Raw genomic sequence first — 27142 nt, 5'->3', positions numbered from 1 at the left:
CTAATCAGGCAGACCGAATCCAAGCTTTCTCATTGCCATATTGTGGGGAGGCCTATTGGTGTTGATTCGTGCCTATCTTCGGTGACCTGCGGCGCATAAGCTGCTAGCCGCCCGCAGGTGCTCATCGCCTCACTAATCAGGCAGACTGAATCCAAGCCTTCTTATTGCAGTATTGTGGGGAGGCCTTACTGATGTTAATTCATGCCTGTCTTCGGTGACCTGAGGCGCATAAGCTGCTAGCCGCCCGCAGGTGCTCACCGCCTCCCTAATCAGGCAGACCGAATCCAAGCTTTCTCATTGCCATGTTGTGGGGAGGCCTTTCTATTTCTCTATTTCTCTATCTCCGGGCATTCCTATTTCTCCCATTCTACTTCTATCTTCCAGCATTCCTATTTCTCTCATTTTACTTCTAAACTTCTGTTTCTCTTATCCCTGCGGCTTTCCGGCGCCCGCCCCGAGGCTGCTTCTCGGCGGCTTTCTGGCTCTGAGCTGCTTCAGCCCGCGCCTCTCTCATCTGCGCGGCTTCGCACTAGCCCAGCGTTCCCTATCTACTTGAGCCCCGCACACTCTGTCTGCGCGCAGCAGCCTCCACGAGTCACACAGCCCCAGCTCACGTCTCCGCTACTAGCATTCAATCTAAGTTCCCCGGGCTAACCTGGCGAATTCAACTTTTCGCCCCTTATTCCCAGGCTAACTTGAGAATCCCAAAGTGGCTTTCGTCTCCGCCTCGGCCTGCCCCCCGCGGCTTCAATTTCCCTAACATTTTTCTCTACCCGGTATGTTTCCCCAAGCTTTCCTCCAACAATACTCCTCCCTCATTTCTCCTGGCCTCTCCCCACAGTCCGCATCCGAGTCTGTTTGTTCTAGCTTTCACTTTCGCTTTCGACCTTAGAGATTTCTCCCAGCTTCCCCCCGTAGTCCGTATCCGAGTCTATGCCTAGGCTTTCAATAGCTTCTTCCGGCACCTTTTTCGTCCGGCTTTTCCCTAGGCTGTTTGCTAGTCTCTCTCTCCGGTAATTTCCCACTTCTTCCCGGTTTCTTCCCTCCTAAGTTTTCTATCCGTCCTAAGTTTCATATCCGTCCTAGGTTTCCTATCCGAGTCACGGCACCATTATGTCGCTCCCCCTTTTCATGGAGGAACGACGCTGAACCCTGCCTAGGCTTCATATCTGAGTCACGGCACCATTATGTCGCTCCCCCTCTTCGTGGAGGAACGACACAGGACCCTGCGTTGTTCTTCTGTCTGCTCGGCCCTCCCCGGGTTTGCTGCTGGTTCTTCCCGGGTTGGCTACTGTCCCTTCCACCTCCGTGGAAGGGCAGTTCCCCCTGGCCACATTCCCCACTTCCGCAGAGGAGCGGCACTCCACCGGCCGGCTCTCTCGGGGGCTGCACAGGTGTTCCCCTTAGATGTTCCCCTTAGATGTTCCTGGTGCATGCCGTCTCTCTCCTCCTTTATAGTCCTCCTCTGCCAATCCCAACTCGGCTGCCCACACGCCAAGTACACTGCTCTCCTCCAATCAGGAGCAGGTCCTGCTGTTTATTGGTTGAACTGGAGGCAGCTGTGTAGAAGCTGTTTTCTTCTCTCCCAGCGCCATATTGTGGGAGAGCAGATGCATAGAATAAGTCTTAATTCCAGTAACTTAGTCCAGTTCGGATTGCTCCCCACAGTCACCACAGAAATAAAAAGATTCATCAGAAAGTACTACAAAAGTTGTATGCCAACAAACAGGGAAATCTAAATGAAATGGATAGATTCCTGGACACATACAACCTACCTAAATTGAACCAGGAAGAACTAGAAAGCCTAAACAGATCCATAGCTGAGTCAGTACATGGAATCAACCTAAATGCCCATCAACAGAAGACTGCAAAAAGAAATTATGGGATATGTACTCTATAGAATACTATACAGCAGTAAAAAAAAAAAGATGAAATCAGGTAATTTGCGACAAAATGGAGGAATCTGGAACACATCATGCTGAGTGAAATAGGCCAGTACCAAAGGGACAAATATCATATGTTCTCCCTGATCGGTGACAACTAACCGAGCACCTAAAAGGAAGTGAAACTGACACTATGAGAAACAATGACTTGAATCAGCCCTTGTCCTGATGTAGAGGAACAACTTACTATTTTATTCTTTTTAGTATTTTCTTGTTCTACTTAATACCAACATTGGTTGAACTCTTTAATTAACACACAATTATTCTTAGGTGTTTGAATTTAACTGAGAAGTGATCCCTGTTAAAAATGAGTGGAATAAGAGAGGGAGGAGATGGACAGTTTGGCACACATTCACTCGGACTTGCCACTAATGGTAGAACTAGAAACATGCCATGGGATTCCAAATCCATTGAGTCGGCATGTACCAATGCCAAATTCTAGTTAAAGTGTCAGTTTAAGTTCATAATTGATCACAAAGATATGATTGTCAAAAGCATCACACTAACAAGACCAGTGTCTGCTAATACTAACGGATAGAATTAAAAAAAGACAGTGATCCAACATGGGATGTGGGATACCCAGTAGACCCTTAGAATGACAAATGCCCTAAACAGCACTCTGGCCTCAGAATCAGCCCTTAAGTCATTCAGATCTGGCTAAAAAGCCCATGAGAGTTTCTCAGGAATAGAAAGCCAAGACACTGTGACAAAAAATGACCTAAATGAAATATCTCTGTTAGTGAGATTCCAGTGGAAAGAATAGGCCATCAAAGAAGGAGATACCTTTCTCTGAAGGGAGGAGAGAACTTCCACTTTGGTTATGGCTTTGTCCAAATAAAGTTGGAGTTTATGAGCTCAAGAGGCTTCCATAGCCTTGGCAACTGATGACAAGAGCTTCGAGTGATTACTGACGTCATCTTTACTTAGTATATACAACTTAGTAAAAACTAACTTTATCTTATGTATACAAATATAATTAAATATGAATTTTACTGTAGAATGAGAGGGGAGAGGGAGTAGAAGATGGGATGGTTTGTGATTGGGAGGGTTGTTATTGGGGGAAAACTGCTATAAATCAAAAGTTGTTCTTTTGAAATTTATATTTAATAAATAAAAGTTTTCAAAAATGTGGATTTTAATGTGTGATGGAAATCCATCCTTGTTCAAATATTTAGATTTCATACTGAAAATTTTAAACCTAATACACATCACTGTCATTCTATCAGCATATTACTGATTTTAAATACAGATGTATTTGTTATGTACTTGAACACATTCCCTGTTACCATCCTGGTCCAAGGAACTATCAATTCAGTTTTAGAATTACTGCTAAGGACTCCTATATTGTACCTAACTTTTCTTCATAACCCTTCAGGTTAATCTTAAGGTAGGAACCAGAGTTACATTGTTAAACAGGAGATTGGGTTGTAGCACTTTTCTTCACTAACAATACAAGAGCTGCTATTCATCTAAGAGTAAAATTTGTATGACTGCTCACAGATCAAAAATGATGCTATCCTCATTCCTTACATCTATGAACTTATTAATATATATTATTATTATTATATCTGTCACACTCTGTTTGTACTATAAGACATCAACTAACCCCTAATGCTTCCTTATCAACTTTAGCCATGATCTTGCCTGAAATTTTCCATTTTCTCATATTCCTGAAACTACCATCCTGCAGGTACCTGAATAGTTATTTTCTTAATAATGACCATCCCTCACCAACCTGATATGAAATTTCACCTGTCCACAATGTTTTCCGTGCTTTGTTTTTTTCCTATCAGCTAAATCAATCAGCTGTTCCCATTTCACGTTGCGCGTATGTTGATCAGGCTGTTATTTCTTGTCTGTATCTCCCCATGATCATGCAGTCTCAATGACTGCAGGATTTTTCCCAGCACCTAGGACAATGTCTCAATAAATAGATTGAAAGTTTAACTTTACAGAGTATAAAATTTGACCATAAAGATATTGAATAATTTGTTCACAACCACTCCACTTATGAAAGAACAAGGTGCCAGAGAAGGCAGGCTCCAGAGCCCTTTCGTCACCACTCTTTGATGTCACATGGTTTTCTACAGGAGGATACTACTAGCATCTTGGAAAAAATGTATTGGGTTATATGTATTAATTGAAAATGGATAAATAAAATATTTTAAAACCATAAAGATATCACACAAAAAGATCAAGTCTTCATTTGCTCTTCATTCAGTGGCTTCCAAAGGAACGACAAAGCATCTGCTCAGAATCTAACATGGCTTCATTTAATCCTTGCCATTTTGTCCTTGGAAATGTGCCAAGCTATCTTCCTTGGAAATTTGTCTCTAAGGATGAGCAAGTGTTGCATGATCATGAATCCCCAGTACAGGAGGTCCCTGAATTACTAAAGGGAGAGTCAAGGCTTTCAATGTGCTGTTTATATACAGAGTAGCTCCCTGGCTATTTTTTCTTGAGACATAAGTTGCTGCTAAATTTTCCAACTTAACACAACTCATAAAAATTCTGGATTTATTTGTTTTACCTCAGAATAAAATAGCATGAATTCATGAAAATATAAAAATTACCTGTCTCAATGAAAGAACTATCATATGGCATGGATTTTCAAGTCCTTACCTGCTTTTCATATTTAATCTGTATTAAACATTTGATGTTGACAAATTTATAGGTGGAGAAGATTAGAACTATTTTACCCACTGGGGCCCACAGTAAGTATTATGAATAAATTAGTGAGCTGTGATTCACCTTAAATAAATGGAGGACTTAGCCAAAAAATATATGTACCATTTAGTTCTTTAATAAGTAATTTCAGGATTTTGACCGAAAAATATAGAGCTGATGGAATCACAGTGTAGAAGCAATTTTCACATATTAAAATGTAATCCATGGAAAATATCTGATTTTGAAAGGCATATTAGGAAAATGTCCTCGAGAATTCAATACTTATATGTAGTCCAAAAACTTATTTAATCTCACCAAACTCCCTTACTTTTTAAAAGTATTTTAATAGGTATAAATATTAATTGAAGCAAAAGTGTTTCAATTGATGCACCTAAATTGTTTTATGTTGTTTAGTATATATGCAAATTTCTATCACATTTGTTGAAATTAGATGTGTGACTATATAATATTAATAGGATCTCTGGAAACAATTTTGGTGGAATTGCAGGTCAACAGTTGGAAAGATGTAGCACTAAATAGACTGTTATACTTTCTGTGCTCCAGTTCCCATATAAACATTACATAATGATAATATAAGAACTACTACATTAACATATTTTTGGGTAAAGTAATTGTGATAATAATAGGTATAATTTCAAATAGTAAAACCAGTTCATTTGAATTATGTAAGATTTGCCATTCATTTTATAATATCTAGACAACAATTTATACCTCTATCTATATAGAACTGGTCAGAACCTCAGACCCTGTTGGCCTCACACTAAAAAGCCCTTCATGCTGCCCAGTTCCAAAGTAACCACCTATGGCAGGTGCCATGGCTCACTTGGTTAATCATCCGCCTGTGGCGCTGGCATCCCATATGGGCGCTGGGTTCAAGTCCTGGTTGCTCCTATTCCACCCTCTCTGCTGTGGCCCAGGAAGGCAGTGGAGGATGGCCCAAGTGCTTGGGCCCCTGTACCCTCATGGGAGACCAGAAGGAAGCACCTGGCTCCTGGCTGAGGACCAGCGTAGTTCCGGCCGTAGCCGCCATTTGGGAGATGAACCAATGGAGGGAAGACCTTTCTCTCTGTCTCTCTCTCTGTCTACTCTATCTGTCAAATAAATTAAAAAAAAAAAAAAAGTAACCACCGCCATCAGGGGACAGCCTAGAGTCAGTAACATTGCACACAGAGGTGGAAATTTGCCTTTAGAGATCTTCCTATTCTATACCGAACCACCTGTTCGGGCCAGCCTCCTCCCAAGCCAGCTAGGTAATGAGAGTCAACAGGGCATCTCCTCTAAGGAGGTTCACACTTCCCTGATGATGTCTCTTCCTGTGCCCCATGTGAAGAGACAGGTCTGGACCTCACATATACCTGCCCAGGCCTTAATGCCCACCTGATTATTATCCAGCCCCTCCTGTCAGTTTCTGTTTGCCTCTCAATGGAACAATTTCCCTCCCGGTTTGGATGGCACCTTAGATCTCTAATAAGGACTCTGTCCTTAGTTTGGACCTTGTGTATCTAATCTTGTTAGATTCAGTTCTTAAAGATTTAAAACAAAAATTCTAGATGGCCTTGCACATGAAAACTGGAACGGAGACAGTTTCTGTGAGCTGACACGGCAGCCCCCTCAAGAGACCACCTTCTGCTGGAGCCCTGTCTTGACCACAGGTCCCTACCTCACCCCTACCCAGCTTCATACCGCATCCTAACCCCTTACAGTTCCTGGGAGTCCAGAAGCAGAGGGAGGAAAGGTGGGAGACCAGGTTAGAAGCAGGCCATTCTAACTCCATCTCACAGCTCCCTGCCAGCAGGTGCACACTAAACACATCAGGAGTGTTCTTTCTCTGTGACAACCAGGCATGTACCTGTCTTCCTACTGACTGACAGGTACTTGCACCCTTGCTCTCCTGTTTCCTCCTCTGTCCTCATCTGGGCCATCTTGTCTGCCACAGGCAATGTCTCTAACTTTCCCTTTCATCTTCATAATCATAATACCAATATTTCTACCATTTATAATTAATTTATTCCAAAGGTTCTGGCAGGAACAAATGACTACTACATTTCAAGCCATCATGCGAGCAGTATAAGACTGCTTGGAGCTGGCACAGTAGCATAGGGGGTAAAGCCTCTGCCTGCAGTGCAGGTATCCCATATTGGCGCCAGTTCAAGTCCTGGCTGCTCCATTTCCAACCCAGCTCTCTGCTATGGCCAGGAAAATCAGTAGAAGATGGCTCAAGTCCTTGGGCCCCTGCACCCACATAGGAGACCCAGAGGAAGCTCCTGGCTCCTGGCTTTGGATTGGCACAGCTCCAGGCATTGTGGCCAGTTGGAGAGTGAATCAGCAGATGGAGGACTTCTCCCTCTCTCTCTATCTCTCTGCCTCTCCTTTCTCTGTGTAACTCTGACTTTCAAATTAATAAATAAATCTCAAAAAAAAAGCCTGCTTGCTCTCAATCTCTCCTTTTCAGAATACAGATACCTCACCTATATCAATGCCCTTTATCAGCAGGAAGTGGCCAGAAAGAAACCAGCACTCCATCTCCTTATCTATAAGCAGAGTCAGGATTGAGGGAACAAGGGCATAAACCTCAGCCATTTCCAGTTCTTGTTACCCCTGCCTTCTTTCAAGAGACCAATTCAGTCTCACACCCTATTGTTCCCCATCCCACCTCCTGCATTCTTCCCCAGTCTTGTAAACTGGTGGGCTAAACTTGAAGAACCTGTATGGGAAGCTCATCTTTCCCTACCGCACCCACCTCCCTGCTCCTAGCCCACCTAAGATATAAAATGGCTCAGCTACTGGGGTCTGGGCCCTCTGCTTATGTTTAGTCTGTATGTACACTGGCTGTTGGTCAACCTCTGAGAGTTTACACTCTCTGATTAGATTCGGTCTGGCTGTGTGTGAGTTCTTATTCTGTCTCCTCTCTATCTGCACTTTTTCCCTTACATTCGGTGCCCCATGTGAGGAGAAACCAGTCTGCATGCCTTTTCCATACACGTATTTGGCATACTATTTAACATGTCTGTTTAGACACTCATGTGCCATAACGGAGTACCTGGATTAGAGTCCCTGATCCATTTCTGATTCCAAAGTGAGGCTAATGCAGACCCATGCATAAGATAGAAACACCAGTGGAGTTAATTTTTAACAGGTATTTTTTTTTTTTCCTTTTAGGCCCTCATGTAGGTGAAACAAGAGCATCTGCGACAATTTCTTTCCAAAACTCAGAATTTGTCAAATAACAGAAATGCTATACTTGCAAAAGACAGCTGGGGCTTCAACTGCCTCAGGTCTCTCTTTGCTGTTCTAATGAAACCTAGGGGATTCCATCTCCAAAGGCCCTAAAGCCAAATATAAACCCAATAATCAGGAAATTAATGCAGAAGACTGAAGGCTTCCTCTCATCACCCGGTAGGTGGCATGTGTACGTCTCCTAAGAAAGGACTTATAAGTGCCTGGATTCAAACAGACAACCTCTCAGTACTCTATGTGAATACAGTGAGGAGAAAAATCATCTGCTTCAGATCCATTCTAATTATTGACATAACTCAGAAAGAATTAGCGCATGGGCAGAGTCTCTGGTTTTCCTGAAATAATCTGTAGAGTTGTTCTCTTTAAGCTTCATATCTTTGATTTAGATAATTTCAAGAGAAAATGTATTTTAAAAATTCTTTTGGAATCTAAAATTAATTATTATAAACTACTGAATTCTGTTAAGTCTGAGGAAAAAGCAATTTCATTGGTCCTGTAGCAGACAGAAATTTTACACTCAAATGTTAAGTTATTATAACTAATCTTACAGCTACAGAGAAACACCACTTGAATGATTTTCCAGATTAAAATTATTCTTTATTAAATAAAAAATGAAGGATAAAATATGAAACAAGGAACAATCTTGAGTCCATGTGACAAATTTGGTTTGTTTCATAAAAATTTAATCAAGACAAAGTTACTAAACAATATGAAAAGACCAAAAGAAAAATAAAATCTTAACTCAGTTAGTTCAAAAAGCAAAGAATGAGAAGTATGCGAAAAAACTACCTACTCAGACTCTCTTTATTCCTTTGTCTTTGAATACGTAACAAATATTAAGAGTCCTATGATATGCCAGACCATGTTCACCTATTTTCTTGCTTATTCTCACAACCACCTCTTGTAAAAGGTTAATAGGTAAAACTAATACTTTATTATGAATTCACTTCTTATTCTGATAAAAAAAATCACTAGTCATTCTTTCTAAACATAGAACATAGTCTAAGCCATTGCATAGCATTCTTTACAGTATTGGAATTCTATTAAGCATCTGACTTCACATCATACCAGCAGTGAGGGATAGCCCAGCTCAAGTCTCTACCACTCTTTATTCAGATTATTGATTGTGAAATACCATATTCATAAATGTTCATGGAAGCATATTTAGTTGTGAGATAAATGTGAAAAATTTTTGTATTTCCTTTTTTGTAAGTCCTCAAATAGTAGCAAATTATGTACACTTGAAAGATTTAAATTAAGTGAATTTACCAATAAATTTATTTTTTCAAATATTTCCAAAATATATTAGATTTTACCTCTACTTCCATGTTTTTGAGCTTATATGACAAAGTTGAAAATAAAAAGATAATGGAATGATTTAATGTTTCTGGATAAAAACCCAGATAAACATGCAACGGATGTACAGGAAGCATACTCATTGTCCCTCGTATTGGATTTGAGACTTTGACTGCAGTGGTTAAAACATACTGAAGTTTTCCTTATTCAATCATAATGAGAAAATTCAACATTACGAAAACAACTGATGCAAAAGAATCCAAAACCTTCAATAAGGAATATAGCAAATCTGAGGATGACGTGACAAATACCATTTGGATTTGAAAAGAACTTCCTATAATAAGCAAGTTTTATAAAATAATGTATGCGATAGAAAATGTTTGACTTGCTTTCATTTCATATCCCAGACACCCCTGATTCTCATTTTTTACATAACCTATGTTTTATTAGGTGACATCATAAAATACTCAAAATGATTACACATAGATATGACCATATAGCATAAACACACACACCTTTATTTATTTTATAGTTTAACGTATGCATCATATGTATTAATTATCTAAATATCAGAGAATAATTTTGCTCAATGTCTCAAAAATTACCTTTTAAATATTGAGAACTTTTTTTTTGACTTTGTTCTTTGCTAAAGGATGTTCTTTCTCAAAAGATGAGATCCTTACTTAATCTTTGGTATCTGGATGTACTTTTGTCACCGACTAACTTTCTGAATTCTCTGTGTTTTGAACAAACATTGCTATTATAACTCTGCGAGAGGATTCTAATTCCTCCCCTAGTTCTTTTGTACTAATTTCAATTAATATCACAGGATGAGAGACCCAGCTGAATTTGTATATTGGGTGAACTTTTCATGTTTGCACGATTTGCGTTTACCATACACTCTTGTCTCTGATCACTAAAATCACACAATTTTCTAAGGATGCTAAATATGTAAATCATAAATTTAAAACTGTACTCTGTATTAATTTTCATCTTGTTCTTTGCAGATTCCTCAAAAGAGAGCCACATAAATGGCTCATAGAAATGACAGTATGGTAACCGAATTCATTCTCCTTGGGCTGACTGATAACCCTGAGCTTAATATGGTACTTTTTGTGCTTTTTCTTCTAATCTATCTCCTTACTGTGGTGGGCAATGTTTGGGTTATCTCAATAATCCTAGCTAGTGCCCAGCTCCATTTGCCCCAGTACTTTTTCCTTAGCCACTTGGCTTTCTTGGATTTCTGCTATTCATCAGTCTTTATTCCTAAAATGTTGATGAGTGACATCACAGGAAGGAATGTCATCTCCTACCATGGTTGCCTCCTTCAGTATTCCTTTGTCAGCATGTTCCTGACCACTGAGTGCTTTCTTCTGTCTGCCATGGCATATGATCGGTACCTTGCCATCTGTCATCCGCTTCTCTACAAAGGCCTCATGACCCCCAAGATCAGCATTTGCTTGGTGACTGCCTCCTACCTGCTAGGCTGTGCCAATTCAGTCACCCACCTAAGCAGCTTGCTCTGCCTGTCTTTCTGTGGGCCCAACATCATTAACCATTATTTTTGTGATATTCCATTGCTCTTTCAACTCTCCTGTTCTGACACCCAACACAGTCAGCTTCTATTTATCGTCCTCTCTGGAGCAACATCAGTGTCTACCTTCTTGATAGTGATTAGTTCATACTTGGGAATCCTTCTCGCTGTCCTGAAGATGCATTCTGCTAGAGGCAGGTATAAAGCCTTATCCACATGTGCCTCCCACCTCACAGTAGTGACCCTCTTCTATGGAACAGTGATATTCACTTATCTGGGAACCAGCTCTAGCTACCCACAGGATACAGCCAAAATCCTCTCCATGTTTTATACCCTTTTGCTGCCAATACTGAATCTTCTGATATACAGCATGAGAAACAGAGAAGCCAAAGAAGCTATGATAAGAATTATTAAGAGAAAAATACTTGCTCAAGGAACATGAATTTTCAACTAGGAACTTTTAAAGGATATTTGATGTTGCTGCAACCAGGTACATTGTTGAACACAACGTGCTCCTATGGGAGAGTGGTGGGGACAGGTATTTTAAGAGCAGCTTACATGCAAGAATGTATTCATCACTGGCTTTTAGAGACTCACATGTGTGCGTACAGGTGCATGCATGTATGTACAGAAACATTTGCTCATGTTTACACAGAGAAAACTTTTAGGTCTGGCTGGGAGGAGCCTGAGAACTACAAAAGAATGATTAACAGGACAAAAGACTTCAGTTTATTCCTGTGGACAAGAACACACAGAAGACATGGCTAGCTGAACATTTAGATATAGAGGTTTATCTATCCACATTGAAACAGGAAAGGGAGTTGGAGAAAAGGCTTTTATAGGAAGAACAAATGAGTTTATAAAGGAAAGGGGGACTTCTAATCCTGTTTTTTGTTTGTTTGTTTTTTGGTTTTTGGTTTTTTTTTTGTAAGGTGTTAGTGATCTCTTTGTTCCTCCTGATAGGAAACATTCTCAAGTGGGGAATGACAGCAGTTTAATTCTCAGGAGTTTTTTTTAGTCATATAAAGGAAAACCTGCTAGAGCATCTTTCTGCCTCTGTTGAATCTCAAAAATCTTCAATCAAACAAAATTTTTATTCCATTTGCTATGAATTTGATCCCTTCAGGTCACAAATTACAATTTTGCCAAATCAAATTTCCCATGTCATAATTTGACATAATTTTCTGTGAGTTAATAATAAAAATGCAATCTTTTGCTTTGAACTAGCAAGTATACAATGAAACAAAGCCACAACACTCGCAATAAACACCTTTAGAGGAGAATTGGTTACAGAGTGAACTTAATGTTCTTTTCCTTAAAGCTCTTCAAGAATGAACCACTTTATAGAGGAGGAGACTAAGTATCAGTAGAGACAAAGGCAGATATTCTGGTGCAGCAACTGAACCTTTGCTTAGAACAACTGCATCTCATACTGCAGTGCCTTGATCCATTTCTGGCCACTCTAGGTTTTGATCCAGCATCTTGTAAGACCATCTGAGAGGAAGCTGATCAGAATTCAAATACTTGGGTTTCTGTCACCCATGCAGGAGACCATAATGGTATTCCTGGCTCAGTTGAATTTTAAATGTTCAGCTGGTTAGCCTGGCCCAGTCCCACCCACTGCAGGCACTTGGGGGAGTGAACCATCACTCTCTCTCTCTCTTTCTCCTCTCTCTCTCTCAATCTCTCTCTCTCTGTCTCTTCCTCAGCTCTCTCTCTCTTTCCCACTGCCTCTCTCTATGTCTCTCTCTCTCTCTCTCTCCACCAAATGAATAAAGAGCACTTTTTTTTTAACTTTTATTTAATGCATATAATTTTCCAAAGTACGACTTATGGATTACAATGGCTTCCCCCCCATACCGTCCCTCCCACCCACAACCCTCCCCTTTCCCACTCCCTCTCCCCTTCCATTCACATCAAGATTCATTTTCGATTATCTTAATATACAGAAGATCAGCTTAGTATACATTAAGTATGGATTTCAACAGTTTGCTCCCACACAGAAACATAAAGTGAAAAATAATAGATGATTTTTTTAAATGATGATGAAATCAGAGCAGACCTATTGTCATGTTTAATCCCAGTGAGAGTCAAGTTGGGAATTGATAATTTTTTTTTTTTTTTTTTACAGAGGATCAGTTTAGTATGCATCAAGTAAGGATTTCAACAGTTTGCACCCCCATAGAAACACAAAGTGAAATATATTGTTTGAGTACTCGTTATAGCATTAAATCTCGATGTACAGCACATTAAGGATAGAGATCCTACATGAGGAGTAAGTGCACAGTGACTCCTGTTGTTGACTTTACCAATTGACACTCCTGTCTATGGCATCAGTAATCTCCCTATGCTCTAGTCATGAGTTTCCAAGGCTATGGAAGCCCTCTGAGTTCTCCGATTCTTATCTTGTTTAGACAAGGTCATAGTCAAAGTGGAGGTTCTCTCCTCCCTTCAGAGAAAGGTACCTCCTTCTTTGATGACCTGTTCTTTCCACTGGGATCTCACTCGCAGAGATCTTTTGCCAGAGTGTCTTGGCTTTCCATGCCTGAAATACTCTCATGAGCTCTTCAGCCAGCTCTGAATGCCTTTAGGGCTGATTCTGAGGCCAGAGTGCTATTTAGGACATCTGCCATTCTATGAGTCTGCTGAGTATCTCACTTCCCATGTTGGATCACTCTCCCCTTTATTTACTCCATCAGTTAGCGTTAGCAGGTACTAGACTTGTCTAAGTGCTCCCTTTGACTCCCAGTCCCTTCACCATGACCAACTGTGAACTGAAATTGATCACCTGGAACAGTGAGATGGCATTGGTACATGCCACCTCGATGGGATTGAATTGGAATCCCCTGGTATGCTTCCAACTCCACCACTTGGGGCAAGTCAGCCTGAGCATGTCCTAAATTATACATCTCTTCCCTCTCCCATTCCCACCACCATGTTCAACAGGGATCACATTTCAGTTAATTTTCAACACTTAAGAATAACTGTGCATCAATTACAGATCTAAACCAGTCATATTAAGTAGAACAGATAAAAAAACTACTAAGAGGGATAATGTATTAAGTTGTTCATTAACAGTCAGGGCTATGCTGATCAAGCCACCATTTCCCATAGTGTCCACCTCACTCCAACAGGTTTCCCTCTTGGTGTTCAGTCAGTCGTCACCGATCAGGGAGAACATATGGTATTTGTCCCTTTGGGACTGGCTTATTTCACTCAGCATGATGTGTTCCAGATTCCTCCATTTTGTTGCAAATGACTGGATTTCGTTGTTTCTTACTGCGGTATAGTATTCTAAAGAGTACATATCCCATAATTTCTTTATCCAGTCTATCGTTGATGGGCATTTAGGTTGGTTCCAGGTCTTAGCTATTGTGAATTGAGCTGCAATAAACATTAGGGTGCAGACCTCTTTTTTATTTGCCAATTTAAATTCCTTTGGGTAAATTCCAAGGAGTGGGATGGCTGGGTCGAACGGTAGGGTTATATTCAGGTTTCTGAGGAATCTCCAGACTGACTTCCATAGTGGCTTGACCAGTTTGCATTCCCACCAACAGTGGGTTAGTGTCCCTTTTTCCCCACATCCTCGCCAGCATCTGTTGTTGGTAGATTTCTGCATGTGAGCCATTCTAACCGGGGTGAGGTGAAACCTCATTGTGGTTTTGATTTGCATTTCCCTGATTGCTAATGACCTTGAACATTTTTTCATGTGCCTGTTGGCCATTTGGATTTCCTCTTTTGAAAAATGTCTATTGAGGTCCTTGGCCCATCTCTTAAGTGGGTTGTTGGTTTTGTTTTTGTGGAGTTTCTTGATCTCTTTGTAGATTCTGGTTATTAACCCTTTATCTGTTGCATAGTTTGCAAATATTTTTTCCCATTCTGTCGGTTGTCTTTTCACTCTCCTGACTGTTTCTTTTGCAGTACAGAAACTTCTCAATTTGATGCAATCCCAATAGTAAATTTTGGCTTTGACTGCCTGTGCCTCCCGGGTCTTTCCCAGAAATTCTTTGCCTGTGCCAATATCTTGAAGGGTTTCTCCAATGTTCTCTAGTAACTTGATGGTGTCAGGTCGTAGATTTAGGTCTTTAATCCATGTTGAGTGGATTTTTGTGTAAGGTGTAAGGTAGGGGTCTTGCTTCATGATTCTGCACGTGGAAATCCAATTTTCCCAGCACCATTTATTGAATAGACTGTCCTTGCTCCAGGAATTAGTTTTAGATCCTTGATCGAATATAAGTTGGCTGTAGATGTTTGGGTTGATTTCTGGTGTTTCAATTCTGTTCCATTGGTCTATCCATCTGTTTCTGTACCAGTACCATGCTGTTTTGATTACAACTGCCCTGTAGTATGTCCTGAAATCTGGTATTGTGATGCCTCCGGCTTTGTTTTTGTTGTACAAGATTGCTTTAGCTATTCGAGGTCTCTTGTGCCTCCATATAAATTTCAGCACCATTTTTTCCAGATCTGAGAAGAAGGTCTTTGGTATCTTGATTGGTATTGCATTGAATCTGTAAATTGCTTTTGGGAGAATGGACATTTTGATGATATTGATTCTTCCAATCCATGAGCATGGAAGATTTTTCCATTTCTTGGTATCCTCTTCTATTTCTTTCTTTAAGGTTTTGTAATTTTCATCGTAGAGATCTTTAACGTCTTTGGTTAAGTTTATTCCAAGGTATTTGATTGTTTTTGTAGCTATTGTGAATGGGACTGATCTTAGAAGTTCTTCCTCAGCCATGGCATTGTCTGTGTATACAAAGGCTGTTGATTTTTGTGCATTGATTTTATACCCTGCTACTTTGCCAAACTCTTCTATGAGTTCCAATAGTCTCTTAGTAGAGTTCTTTGGGTCCCCTAAATAAAGAATCATGTCATCTGCAAAGAGGGATAGTTTGAGTTCTTCCTTCCCAATTTGTATCCCTTTAATTTCTTTTTCTTGCCTAATAGCTCTGGCTAGAACCTCCAGAACTATATTGAATAGCAGTGGTGAGAGTGGGCATCCCTGTCTGGTTCCAGATCTCAGTGGAAATGCTTCCAACTTTTCCCCATTCAATAGGATGTTGGCTGTGGGTTTTTCATAGATTGCTTTGATTGTATTGAGGAATGTTCCTTCCAAACCCAGTTTGCTTAGAGTTTTCATCATGAACGGGTGTTGTATTTTATCAAATGCTTTCTCGGCATCTATTGAGATAATCATATGGTTTTTCTTCTGCAGTCTGTTAATGTGGTGTATCACATTGATTGTCTTGCGCACATTAAACCATCCCTGCATACCAGGGATAAATCCCACTTGGTCTGGGTGGATGATCTTTCTGATGTGTTGTTGCATTCTATTGGCCAGAATTTTATTGAGGATTTTTGCATCTATGTTCATCAGGGATATTGGTCTGTAATTCTCTTTCAGTGCTGCATCTTTCTCTGGCTTAGGAATTAAGGTGATGCTGGCTTCATAGAAAGAATTTGGGAGGACTCCCTGTTCTTCGATTGTTCAGAAGATCAACAAGGTCAGAAGATCAACAAGGATACAGTAGATTTAAATGACACTATAGCCCAAATGGATCTAACAGATATATACAGAACTTTCAATCCTACAGCTAAAGATTTTACATTCTTCTCAGCAGTACATGGAAGCTTCTCTAGGATTGACCACATACTAGGCCATAAAGCAAGCCTCAGCAAATTCAAAAGAATTAGAATCATACCATGCAGCTTCTCAGACCATAAAGCAATGAGGTTGGAAATTAGCAACACAGGAATCCCTAGAGCATACGCAAACACATGGAGATTGAACAACATGCTCCTGAATGAACAATGGGTCATAGAAGAAATCAAAAGAGAAATCAAAAACTTTCTGGAAGTAAATGAGGATAACAGCACAACATACCAAAACTTATGGGACACAGCAAAAGCAGTGTTAAGAGGAAAGTTTATATCAATAGGTGCCTACATCAAGAAATTGGAAAGACACCAAATAGATGAGCTTTCAATTCACCTCAAGGATCTAGAAAACCTACAGCAAATCAGACCCAAATCTAGTAGGAGAAGAGAAATAATTAAAATCAGAGAAGAAATCAACAGGATTGAATCAAGAAAAACATTACAAAAAATCAGCCAAACGAAGAGCTGGTTTTTTGAAAAAATAAACAAAATTGACACCCCATTGGCCCAACTAACTAAAAAAAGAAGAGAAAAGACCCAAATCAATAAAATCAGAGATGAAAAAGGAAATGTAACAACAGACACCACAGAAATAAAAAGAATCATCAGAAATTACTACAAGGACTTGTATGCCAGCAAACAGGGAAACCTATCAGAAATGGATAATTCCTGGACACATGCAACCTGCCTAAATTGAACCAGGAAGACATCGAAAACCTAAACAGACCCATAACTGAGACAGAAATTGAAACAGTAATAAAGGCCCTCCCAACAAAGAAAAGCCCAGGACCAGATGGATTCACTGCTGAATTCTACCAGACGTTTAAAGAAGAACTAACTCCAATTCTTCTCAAACTATTCAGAATAAAGAGCACTTTTTAAAACAGACATGAGACAATGCTAACATTTAAGAGCTCAATTCATATATACTTTTACTCATATGCTTGTACATTGTCATCCTTGTCATTTCACATCAACAAGTAGAATTTTCTGTATGTATATGTATTTCATCATTGCCTAGAATAGGGAACATTTACATATTTAATTAAAAAATAATTCCTCAGCCAACTTCACTTCTGCCAGTTGACAGAAATACCAAAATAGCAGTGGAAAGACATTCCTTCCCATTAGAGTATATGGGAATTCCTTAAAAAGTCACCTTTCAGTAAACTTTCATAAAATAGTAAAGGAGTTCGAAAATGTAAAACCACTATTTTTTAGAAAAATGTTCTTAAGCCTTCCTATTGCTTATGTTCACCCATCGATACAAGTGGTGTTTATTATTCTGTTCACATAGAAGAGCATTACAAACTCAATTCAGAACAACTGCTATCCCAGATGAGAATACAGAGCTTTGCTACATGACAAATTTGCAATATGTAGTGAACAATGCTGGTCCCTCCCTCAGCCTCATTAGTGCGTCAGACAACCTCTTCCATGCAGTGGAAACCAGCAGCTCTGAATGTAATCACCATGACAGCCATCTGTGTCCCTGAATGACCTTTAACGCATTGCAAAGCCATTAGACTAAGATTATCAGAATAGAGACATCTATCATCTACTGCATGAACATGATGCTATGACACTTTGGAGATGTCCAAAAATGGGCAAAGAAATGGGTGGTACACAAACCTCACCTCAAACGCTTCCTTCTTTGCATATTCAATTAAACTGCAACCCAGACACCACCCACAGTGCCTCCAGTTCATATAAAGGGATGTATCCACAACGTATGGACCAAACCTCTCCCTATGCTCCATCCTGAGTGTGCTTTCACTTTGCATGTAAACAGATCTTGCTGCTCTGCTGGCCTTGTCATCGTCATACCATTTTCTAGCATTGGAAATGAGAACTTGGAGCTAATCACCTCAGGATATGACCAAAAACTTTCTAATTTTTATCTCCTCATCACACACTAAAATTTTAATATTCATTGAGCTTACCAAATTATCCATCTACTAATATTAGATACTTCGGAGATTTACCTTTGACAAAGTAACTCACAGCAAATTCACAAAGTTTGTATATCAGAGTCCTCCTACGCATGGTTTCACTTACTTCCCATTGTTAGAATCCCCAAAGTTGAACGATATCATTCACATATCTTGTATCATAGTATATTATTCTATTTTATTATATGTATTAATGTCTTATACTGTATACAATTTATCAGTTAAACTCTCATATGCATAGGGGAAAATATTGTATACATAGTGTTCAGTAGTGTCTGATTTTAGGCATCCACTAGGGGTCTTGGAATGATTCTGCTGTGAATAAAGAGGTTACTGTGTATAAAATGTCTCCATTTCTAAATTGATGACTTCTCTTTTTTTTTCAAAGATTCCAAATAATAAAATTCTTTGGGAAACTATATAAACATATTTATTTTTTATTTGTTTTCATTTATTCCTTCTTGGTTGCTCATCTTTTCTCTTTGGAGATTGGTTTATTTTATGTCATTTTAATAAATTTTTAATTTTTAAAAATATTTATGTATTTATTTGCAAGTCAGAATTACACAGAGAGAGGTGAGGCAGAGAGAGAGAGAGAGAGAGAGAAAGACAGAGAGAGAGCGAGAGGTCTTTCATCCAATGATTCACTCCCCAATTGGCCGCAACGGCCAGAGATGCTTGGGCCATGCACCTACATGGGAAACCAGGCACTTGGGCCATCTTCCACTTCTTTCCCAGGCCAAAGCAGAGAGCTGAATCAGGAGAGGAGCAGCTGGGACTAGAACCGGCGCCAGTATGTGATGCCGGCACCTCAGGCCAGGATGTTAACCCACTGTGCCACAGTGCCGGCCCCTAAATTTTTAATTTTATAAGGTGAACAAATTTCATTTATATAGATTTAGGAGCACAGCAATGCTTCCCATACCACCCTTATACCCATTCTCTCACCCTCCCTCCTCCTTCCTTTCTTATTTTCATAATTTTTGTAATAACGTACTTTCAGTTTATACACATAAAATGACCTACTAAGTAAAGAATTCAACCTATATTAAAAGGAAATAAAACCACAGTTCCTCAATAGTAGAGACAATAAGCAAATCTCAAAATGCCAATTTTGCTCATATACATTATATTTTTTTTTATTTTACTAGTTACCACAGAGCAGGGAAACATATATTTGTCTTCTTGGGACTGGTTTATTTCACTATGCATAATGGTTTCTATTTGCATTCACTTTGTTGCAAAATACAAATTTCATTCTTTTTTATGATTGAGTAGTATTCCATTATGTATATAAACCACATTCTAACAAATTTCTTTCCTAAACAGGTGTATAGAAATAGCTTCATCAGTGCAAATATAATATTAATTTTGTTATTTGTTTTCTATTAAGTCTTTTATATTCTAATATACTGGAATAACGAACATACAGAACAATAAGAATGAGGGAATGAGTCAAAATCAAAAAATGTGAAAATTAATGAAGACAGAATCTGTGATCATGCTCCTCTTTCTAGAAATTATTAATTGATTTCATGAGAGCCCACATGAGGAACTAGGGTTTCTATTTTGATTTAATTAATCAACAGATTTGAAAATATGGGAATTGGGCCAAAATAATGAGAAATATCATATGAACTCACTTATAAAATATCAATTCATAGCACATGGCTTTTGCTGTTCAGAAACATAATCAAAATGGCTGAAAATACAGTTGTTTTCAAATATTTCTGACTTAACTTGTAAATTGTTAGGGTGAATATTCCCAACAGTTTTAAATTATAAATGGGCAACAAAAACTAACTTCTCAGATCTACAAGATTTTATGTCCTAATGATAGTTTTTCTAATAGTCACCAAGCATTGGTCAATAATATTTTTGTGAAGTTTGCTTCAACTGTTTCTGAAATTTGAGATAAACTTGTTATTGACAAGAAATTTTATGTTTTCTGGGAATCAAATTAGTTAGATCTAGCTTTTATAATACGTAAGTGTCTGTGATTTCTTGTTTTTTATAGATCTACATCCAATCAGAAGATATGTGTTTGTTTTTCTTTCAAACCAAAGTCTGTTAGTAGTGGAATGCTGAAAATATATGAATGTGTGTGTGTGTTTGAGAATGTTCATATCATAAGATTAAGATTTGTAATTACATACACATATATATTTACACACACACACACATATACACTAATGAATGTTCCATGTTCAACATGCTCCAACTTAAGTTATATTTTAGGTGTAAACGACAAAAATAAGTAAAACATATCTCACAGAAAAATACTGAATTGAAAACAACTTAGAATGCTGTATTAATGAAGGGATCATATTTTTGTAGGGTTCAATACAGTGCAAAATTTTAAACAAATGCAATTGACAGTCAACCAAATATGGTTTAACAATGTAATAACTACTCAAAGGTACATGCAAACACATTTTGACTCAATGTGCTAATCTAATGAAATGTCACAGGAGACAAAGACTGCTCAAGAGATTCAAGTCAGATGGCCAATGATTAGTGATGCCCTTTTTTGATTGAGGATTTTAATATGAGATAGAAAATTTTATAGTACTTTCTGCATGTTATTCCAACAACCAGGTAATCTGTTGGTGGCTAACAAAGGATTGTTGTTAAGTGAGAATCTTTACAGAAGTGAAACCCAGGAAGATGTTTCAAACAACTAAATAGATTTTTAAAATAATTATAATGCAAATTCAGCCATGCACTTTGACTTTTGGTTCAAAGGTTTTGTTCTTTTTTTAGAAGGCTTTTTTTATCTCAATCAATAATTTGGTGAATACAACATTGGGCACAGTCAATTAAAAAAAAAAAACTCACAGGGAGCTGGCCTGTAGTGTTGGCATTCAGTCCCAGCTGCTCTATTTCTGACCCAGATCTCTGCTATGGCCTGGGAAAGCAGTAGAAGATGGCCCAAGTCCTTAGGCCCCTGCATCCATGTGGGAGACCTGGAAGAAGCTCCTGGCTCCTGGCTTTGGAGTGGCTTTTTGGAGCTCCAGCCATTGTGGCAATATGGGGAGTGAACCAGTGGTTGGAAGACCTATCTCTCTCTCTGGTTCTGTAACTCTGCCTTTCAAATAAGTAAATCTTTTTCAAAAGACCACAGAATTCTTGTTTTAAATATGATGCATAACTTGTTAACATAATTTCACACATAGTAACAGCATGAAAACAGTGAGTAGGAAAGCTCACATCTCCTTGCTGGGTGATCAATCTGAAAGTACCAGGTGGAGGTTATCTGAGATTGTCTAGATCATGTGTTTCACTTTGTCATGATGTTGTGATATTTTAGAAAAAGTTTCATGGACAAGTCTACTGGTAACATACAAATGTTTCAAAAACTATTTCAGTTGAATTTCCAACACATCTGGGGCCATTACAATAGTGAGGAGTATGCATTTCTGTTTACTTCCCTTTGGAGATGTATCCTAGGCAAACTGGGAATGGACCATGGGGTACAATTAAAATACAACTCTCAAGAGATCAGAGATGCTAATCGACCAATTCCTATATGAGGTGAGTTTAAAGGTTTGAGGATAGGATGCTTGCATAAGTGGACTGTTTAAGACACTGGATTTCAGAAGGAAACGCTTTTTCATTGGACTTCCTAAGAGATACACTAATAGTATAGACTTTTGCTTCTCAATAAGGCATAAAATAAAAATTATCTTTGCATTTTTTATGCTTATTGGTATCCTGTAAACAGAAAATAATGCAAACAACACCCAGGGCTATCATCAAAACCAGCAAAAATTTTTTTATTAACTTCATACTATTTATAAGGCTACATTATATAGCAAATAAAGCTCTAAGCTAAATAGCAAATACAATAGAAGCAGCAGCAGCAATAAAAATAAAAGACCCAAGCCATTATTTTGACAATTCATGGGATTCAGAATCTCAGATCAGGCAAAAATAATAAGCTTAATAATCAGTTGGTTATAATAAAAGCTATTAGATTATAGCAGAAAAGCAAGGGGGATTATTTTGCAGGACTGAATCCCAGGTAAGTCTCACTCAGAAACATCTTCTTTCATCACTCTTGTGTGTGTCTGTGCTTCTCTCATGAATAACTGTTCCTATTAATATCTTACATCTTCCATTAGGCCTTGAGAGAGGTATCTTTAGTGACATGCAAGGCCATATGTTTAAAATGAACACATGCTTATTAAAAAATAGGAACACTTGTGAGCATGTATCAAATTCAGTTAGTAAATATTGTTGAGAGAACATGATATTCCTTTCAGTTACTGTGTTAGATGTCTGAAAACCAGTTTCACTTTTTTTTTGTCAATTGGATTAGGAAAAGAATCCTCTCATGTCAGTGAGATCATCTTAGATATTCATTCTTGTTTTTAATGTTTAGGTACTCTTTTTGTCATCGATTTAAAAAATTAGCTCAGTAATGAACTGTTGATCACCTGATGTCCTATGTGCTTTTCGTTGGAAACACTCACATAAGATTGGAAAGAATTGAAGTGCAATATAGATTAAGTTCCTCAAGTGTTCCTAGGTCAGTGGTTGAAAGAAAGGGTATGTGCCAGGAGAAAAATTGTATGAAATTTTAGCATTGATATGTAATATAAGCAGGGTACTTCAGATTTCATTGGACTTCCTAAGAGATACACTAATAGTATAGACTTTTGCTTCTCAATAAGGCATAAAATAAAAATTATCTTTGCATTTTTTATGCTTATTGGTATCCTGTAAACAGAAAATAATGCAAACAACACCCAGGGCTATCATCAAAACCAGCAAAAATTTTTTTATTAACTTCATACTATTTATAAGGCTACATTATATAGCAAATAAAGCTCTAAGCTAAATAGCAAATACAATAGAAGCAGCAGCAGCAATAAAAATAAAAGACCCAAGCCATTATTTTGACAATTCATGGGATTCAGAATCTCAGATCAGGCAAAAATATAGCAAAGCTATATTGAGTCTAAGGAAATATTAGTTGTGTTCATCTACATTTTATTAAGAACCTCAAATAGCACTGGAAACTAGCTGTGAAATGTTAGGAAATTAGACTGTCACATAAAGGTATCACTAGATTTCATTTCTCCGGATGATGTAACTCATTCTGTTATATAAATTACTAGTTGGATAATTTTGGGTCCCATAATAGACTGAGATAGAGGACTAAAAATCTCAGGAGGTCTCTGTAAATCATTGCAAAAGAATATTTTTAGAGTGCTACTAATTCTATACAGTTATTAGCTTGGAAACTTGGGAATTTTTATTAGTGTTTGTCAGTTTTATACAAAGATAGTATACATTTGCAGCTAACTTGAAGTTGTTATAGATTTACTTTCCATTTGTCATTATCTAATTATTAGAATCTAAGTTGATTGGTTATTTGCTAGTTGAACTTGCATCTTTCTCTGACTTTTGGCATTGTTTATTCAGCAGGAAACTGAACGTTTGCAGTTGATGTATCTGACTGGGAAAAATCTCACTGAGTTGACTGTCTTCATCCTCTCTGGATTTGCTGATCACCCTGAATTACACGTCAGTCTTTTCCTGACATTTCTCTTCATCTATCTGTTCACTATATTGGGGAACCTGGGACTAATTCTGTTAATCAGAGCTGACTCCCAGCTTCACACTCCTATGTACTTTTTCCTTAGCAATTTAGCATTCATTGACATATGTTATTCCTCCACTGTAACACCCGAGGCACTAGTCAATCTCCAATCCAACCAAAAAACCATCTCCTTTGTAGGCTGCTTTGTTCAAATGTACTTCTTTGTCGGTCTGGTGTGCTGTGAATGTTTTCTTCTGGGATCAATGGCCTATGATCGCTATGTAGCAATCTGCAATCCCTTATTATACTCTGTAGTTATGTCCCCCAAACTGTGCAGCTGGCTGGGGGTCCTGCCCTATGTGGTAGGTTTCACGAATTCACTAGTGTCCGTCTGTGTGATAAGCAGTTTGGCATTCTGTGACTCCAGTATCAATCATTTTTTCTGTGATACTACAGCTCTTCTGGCCCTGTCCTGTGTGGATGCATTCGACACAGAAATGGTGATCTTTGTTTTAGCTGGGTTCACTCTTCTTAGTTCTCTCTTGATCATCACAATTACATACATCGCCATCATCATAGCCATCCTGAAGATCCAGTCTGCGGCAGGCAGGCAGAAAGCCTTCTCCACCTGTGCCTCCCACCTCATGGGTGTCACTATCTTTTATGGGTCCCTGATCTTCACATATCTGCAGCCTGATAACACATCTTCCTTGACTCAGGCACAAGTGGCATCAGTATTTTATACCATTGTCATTCCAATGCTAAATCCACTGATCTATAGTCTGAGGAACAAAGATGTGAAAAATGCTCTTTTGAGAATCTTAAAAAGAAAATGTTTTCCATGACAAATCAAGGCAGGTTATAATTAAACAGAAACATAGATGACTCTGAGGATTGAGCCTTCCAACAATTAGAAAAATTAATAGTAAACTTCAAAGACATGACAGTCAATGAATGAGAACTAAGAGCCTTGAAATTATTTTTTTATTACACTGCACTAGGAGTTCTTCTCAGCACATAAACTGTTCTTTCTTAGACATGTGCAAGAAGGAAAGTGGCATTGAACATCCCTTGTGACTATGCCATAGCACTGAACCATGTTTCAAGATTGTTGAATTTACACTTAGCATGGTTTGGCATTCTGTTTTCTCAGCTATTGGAGAATCGAAATAGAAAATTAGAATAGTTAGAAATCAGAACCTAAAGCTTTACAAACATCCAGAAATGACAATGAATTAACCAAGAGCAAAGAAAAGAGCACAAAATAAACAGAAAATTATCAAACATTAGCTACAAGTGAGAATAATAAAAGACTGAAGTTATTTTCATGCAAACACTAATGGGGACAAGGGACATCACATAGCATATGCAGAGATCTGCTGGTAATGGAGAGTACTTTGTCATAACACTTAATTTTTTATCATTAATATTTCAAACATATTGATTGCAGAATATCCTAGCATTGTGATGTTTGCAATTACCATTTTTCTACTACACAATGTTGCAAAAGCAATGTACGTTCAGAAATTGTCATTCAAATTTTGAATTTGATCTTTTTCTATTCTATGATACGTGGTATGATATCATCTTCCATTCAGCAATGTGATCACAAAGTAAACAACCAATATGCTACACAGTACTGTATTGCATATGTTTTCAAAATTCAGGCATTCAGCAAGTCAAGTGACTCATTGACAATTTATTATAAAATAGTCTTTTTGCTAGATGATTTTTCACAGCTGTAGGCTATTGTAAGTGTTCTGAGCATGATGAGGTAGACTAAGCTAAGCTATGATGTTAGGCAGATTAGATGTATGAAATGAACTTTTAAATCAGAAATATTTTCAAATTTTTGAGAAGTTTATTTGGACAGAACCCCATTGTTAGTCTGTGAGCATCTGTACACAAAAACAGTGAGCAGCTCATTAAGCTAGGTAGGCAGCCTATCCCCACAACGGAGTTTAAATTCTGAATGACTATAGTGTATCTCTTAGTTCAAAGAATTGATAAATTTTTAGATATGATGTGTGCATGTATATGTGTATCTATATTTATTTGTGTATATGGATACATGGATCACTAATGGTGGTATTATACCTGGAAGAACATGAAGATACATATTTATGTGTGTGTGTGTGTCCATGTATTCTCACATCTCTAAGATACACAAAGTTACTTTTAGGCTTATATTGTTATAGAAAGAAACTGTGTGTATGTGTGTGAGAATTTTTGCCTGCAAAAAGATTTTAACACAAACTTGGTTTAATGAACACTCAGGGATTGTTACAAATTGACTATTGGAAAAGATGCATCGTGTCATACTGCCCTTAGTGTCTGTGAATTTTCCAATTGGCGTATCAATTTTAAAATATGTTTTGAAAGAATCTAAAGGTTAATTTGGGAATGGCATTTGACACAAAAGTTAAGACACTGCTTGGGATATCCTCAGTCCATATGAGAGTGCCTAGTTTCTAGTCCCTGCTCTGCTTTGGTCCAGTTCCCTGCTAATGTGCACCCTGGGAGGCAGCAGGTGCAGGTGAAGTATTTGGGTCTCCACCACACACAGGGCAGACTTGGATGGAGTTCCAGGCTCCTGGTATTGACTCAGGTCAGCCCTAACTGTTGTGGCCTTCATAGGAATGAGCTAGTGGTAGAAAGGTCTCTCAGGATCTATTCCCTTTCCTTCAAATAAACTAAAGGTAAAGAAATAAACAGATTCTGGCTGGCGCCTTGGCTCACTTAGTTAATTATCTGCCTGTAGCGCCGGCATCCCATATGGGTGCCGGGTTCTAGTCCCGATTGTGCCTCTTCCAGTCCAGCTCTCTGCTGTGGCCTGGGAGGGCAGTGGAGGATGGCCCAGGTGCTTGGGTCACTGCACCCTCATGGGAGACCAGGAAGAGGCATCTGGCTCCTGGCTTCGGATTGGCATATCACTGGCCATAGTGGCTATTTGGAGGGTGAACCGACAGAAGGAACATCTTTCTGTCTCCTTCTCTCTGTCTGTAACTCTGCTTGTCAAATAAATAAATAAAAAAAAAAGAAATAAACAGATTTTATTTATTTACCTTTTTTGACAGCCAGAGTGGACAGTGAGAGAGAGAGACAGACAGAAAGGTCTTCCTTCTCTTGGTTCACCCCCCAACTGCCGCTGCTCACCGCGCTGATCCGAAGCCAGGAGCCAGGTGTCTCTCCTGGTCTCCCATGTGGGTGCAGGGCCCAAGGACTTGGGCCAATCTCCACTGCATTCCCGGGCCACAGCAGAGAGCTGGACTGGAAGAGGAGCAAC

At 38.6% G+C, this 27142-nt stretch overlaps 2 protein-coding genes across 2 annotated transcripts; both read left to right on the top strand.

The window, feature by feature from the left end:
* Positions 1-10195: 10195 nt before the first annotated feature.
* LOC100345141 (olfactory receptor 5J3-like) lies at positions 10196-11140 on the top strand. Its single transcript, XM_002708924.4, has one exon. The coding sequence runs from the start codon at positions 10196-10198 to the stop codon at positions 11138-11140; it is 945 nt and encodes a 314-aa protein (XP_002708970.4).
* On the top strand, positions 11137-25543 carry LOC100345397 (olfactory receptor 8I2). The gene is made up of 3 exons (XM_008272986.4): positions 11137-11319; positions 23742-24690; positions 25524-25543. The coding sequence occupies exons 1-3, from the start codon at positions 11137-11139 to the stop codon at positions 25541-25543; spliced, it is 1152 nt and encodes a 383-aa protein (XP_008271208.4).
* The last annotated feature ends 1599 nt before the right edge of the window (positions 25544-27142 follow it).

This window comes from Oryctolagus cuniculus, chromosome 1 (genome assembly GCF_051225735.1).
Source record: "Oryctolagus cuniculus isolate XC-2025 breed Fujian yellow rabbit chromosome 1, ASM5122573v1, whole genome shotgun sequence".
In the NCBI taxonomy this organism is placed as follows: Eukaryota; Metazoa; Chordata; class Mammalia; order Lagomorpha; family Leporidae; genus Oryctolagus; species Oryctolagus cuniculus.
This window is presented reverse-complemented; position numbering and strand designations above follow the sequence as displayed.

What these genes read in the sequence shown, in the direction of transcription:
- LOC100345141 (XM_002708924.4), top strand. Translation starts at nt 10,196, where the DNA reads ATGGCTCATAGAAATGACAGTATGGTAACCGAATTCATTCTCCTTGGG.
- LOC100345397 (XM_008272986.4), top strand. Translation starts at nt 11,137, where the DNA reads ATGAATTTTCAACTAGGAACTTTTAAAGGATATTTGATGTTGCTGCAA. An exon ending in GTGCGTACAGGTGCATGCAT is followed by an intron (nt 11,320 to 23,741) that starts GTATGTACAGAA and finishes TTTATTCAGCAG; the next exon opens with GAAACTGAACGTTTGCAGTT. An exon ending in GAGAATCTTAAAAAGAAAAT is followed by an intron (nt 24,691 to 25,523) that starts GTTTTCCATGAC and finishes TTCAAAATTCAG; the next exon opens with GCATTCAGCAAGTCAAGTGA.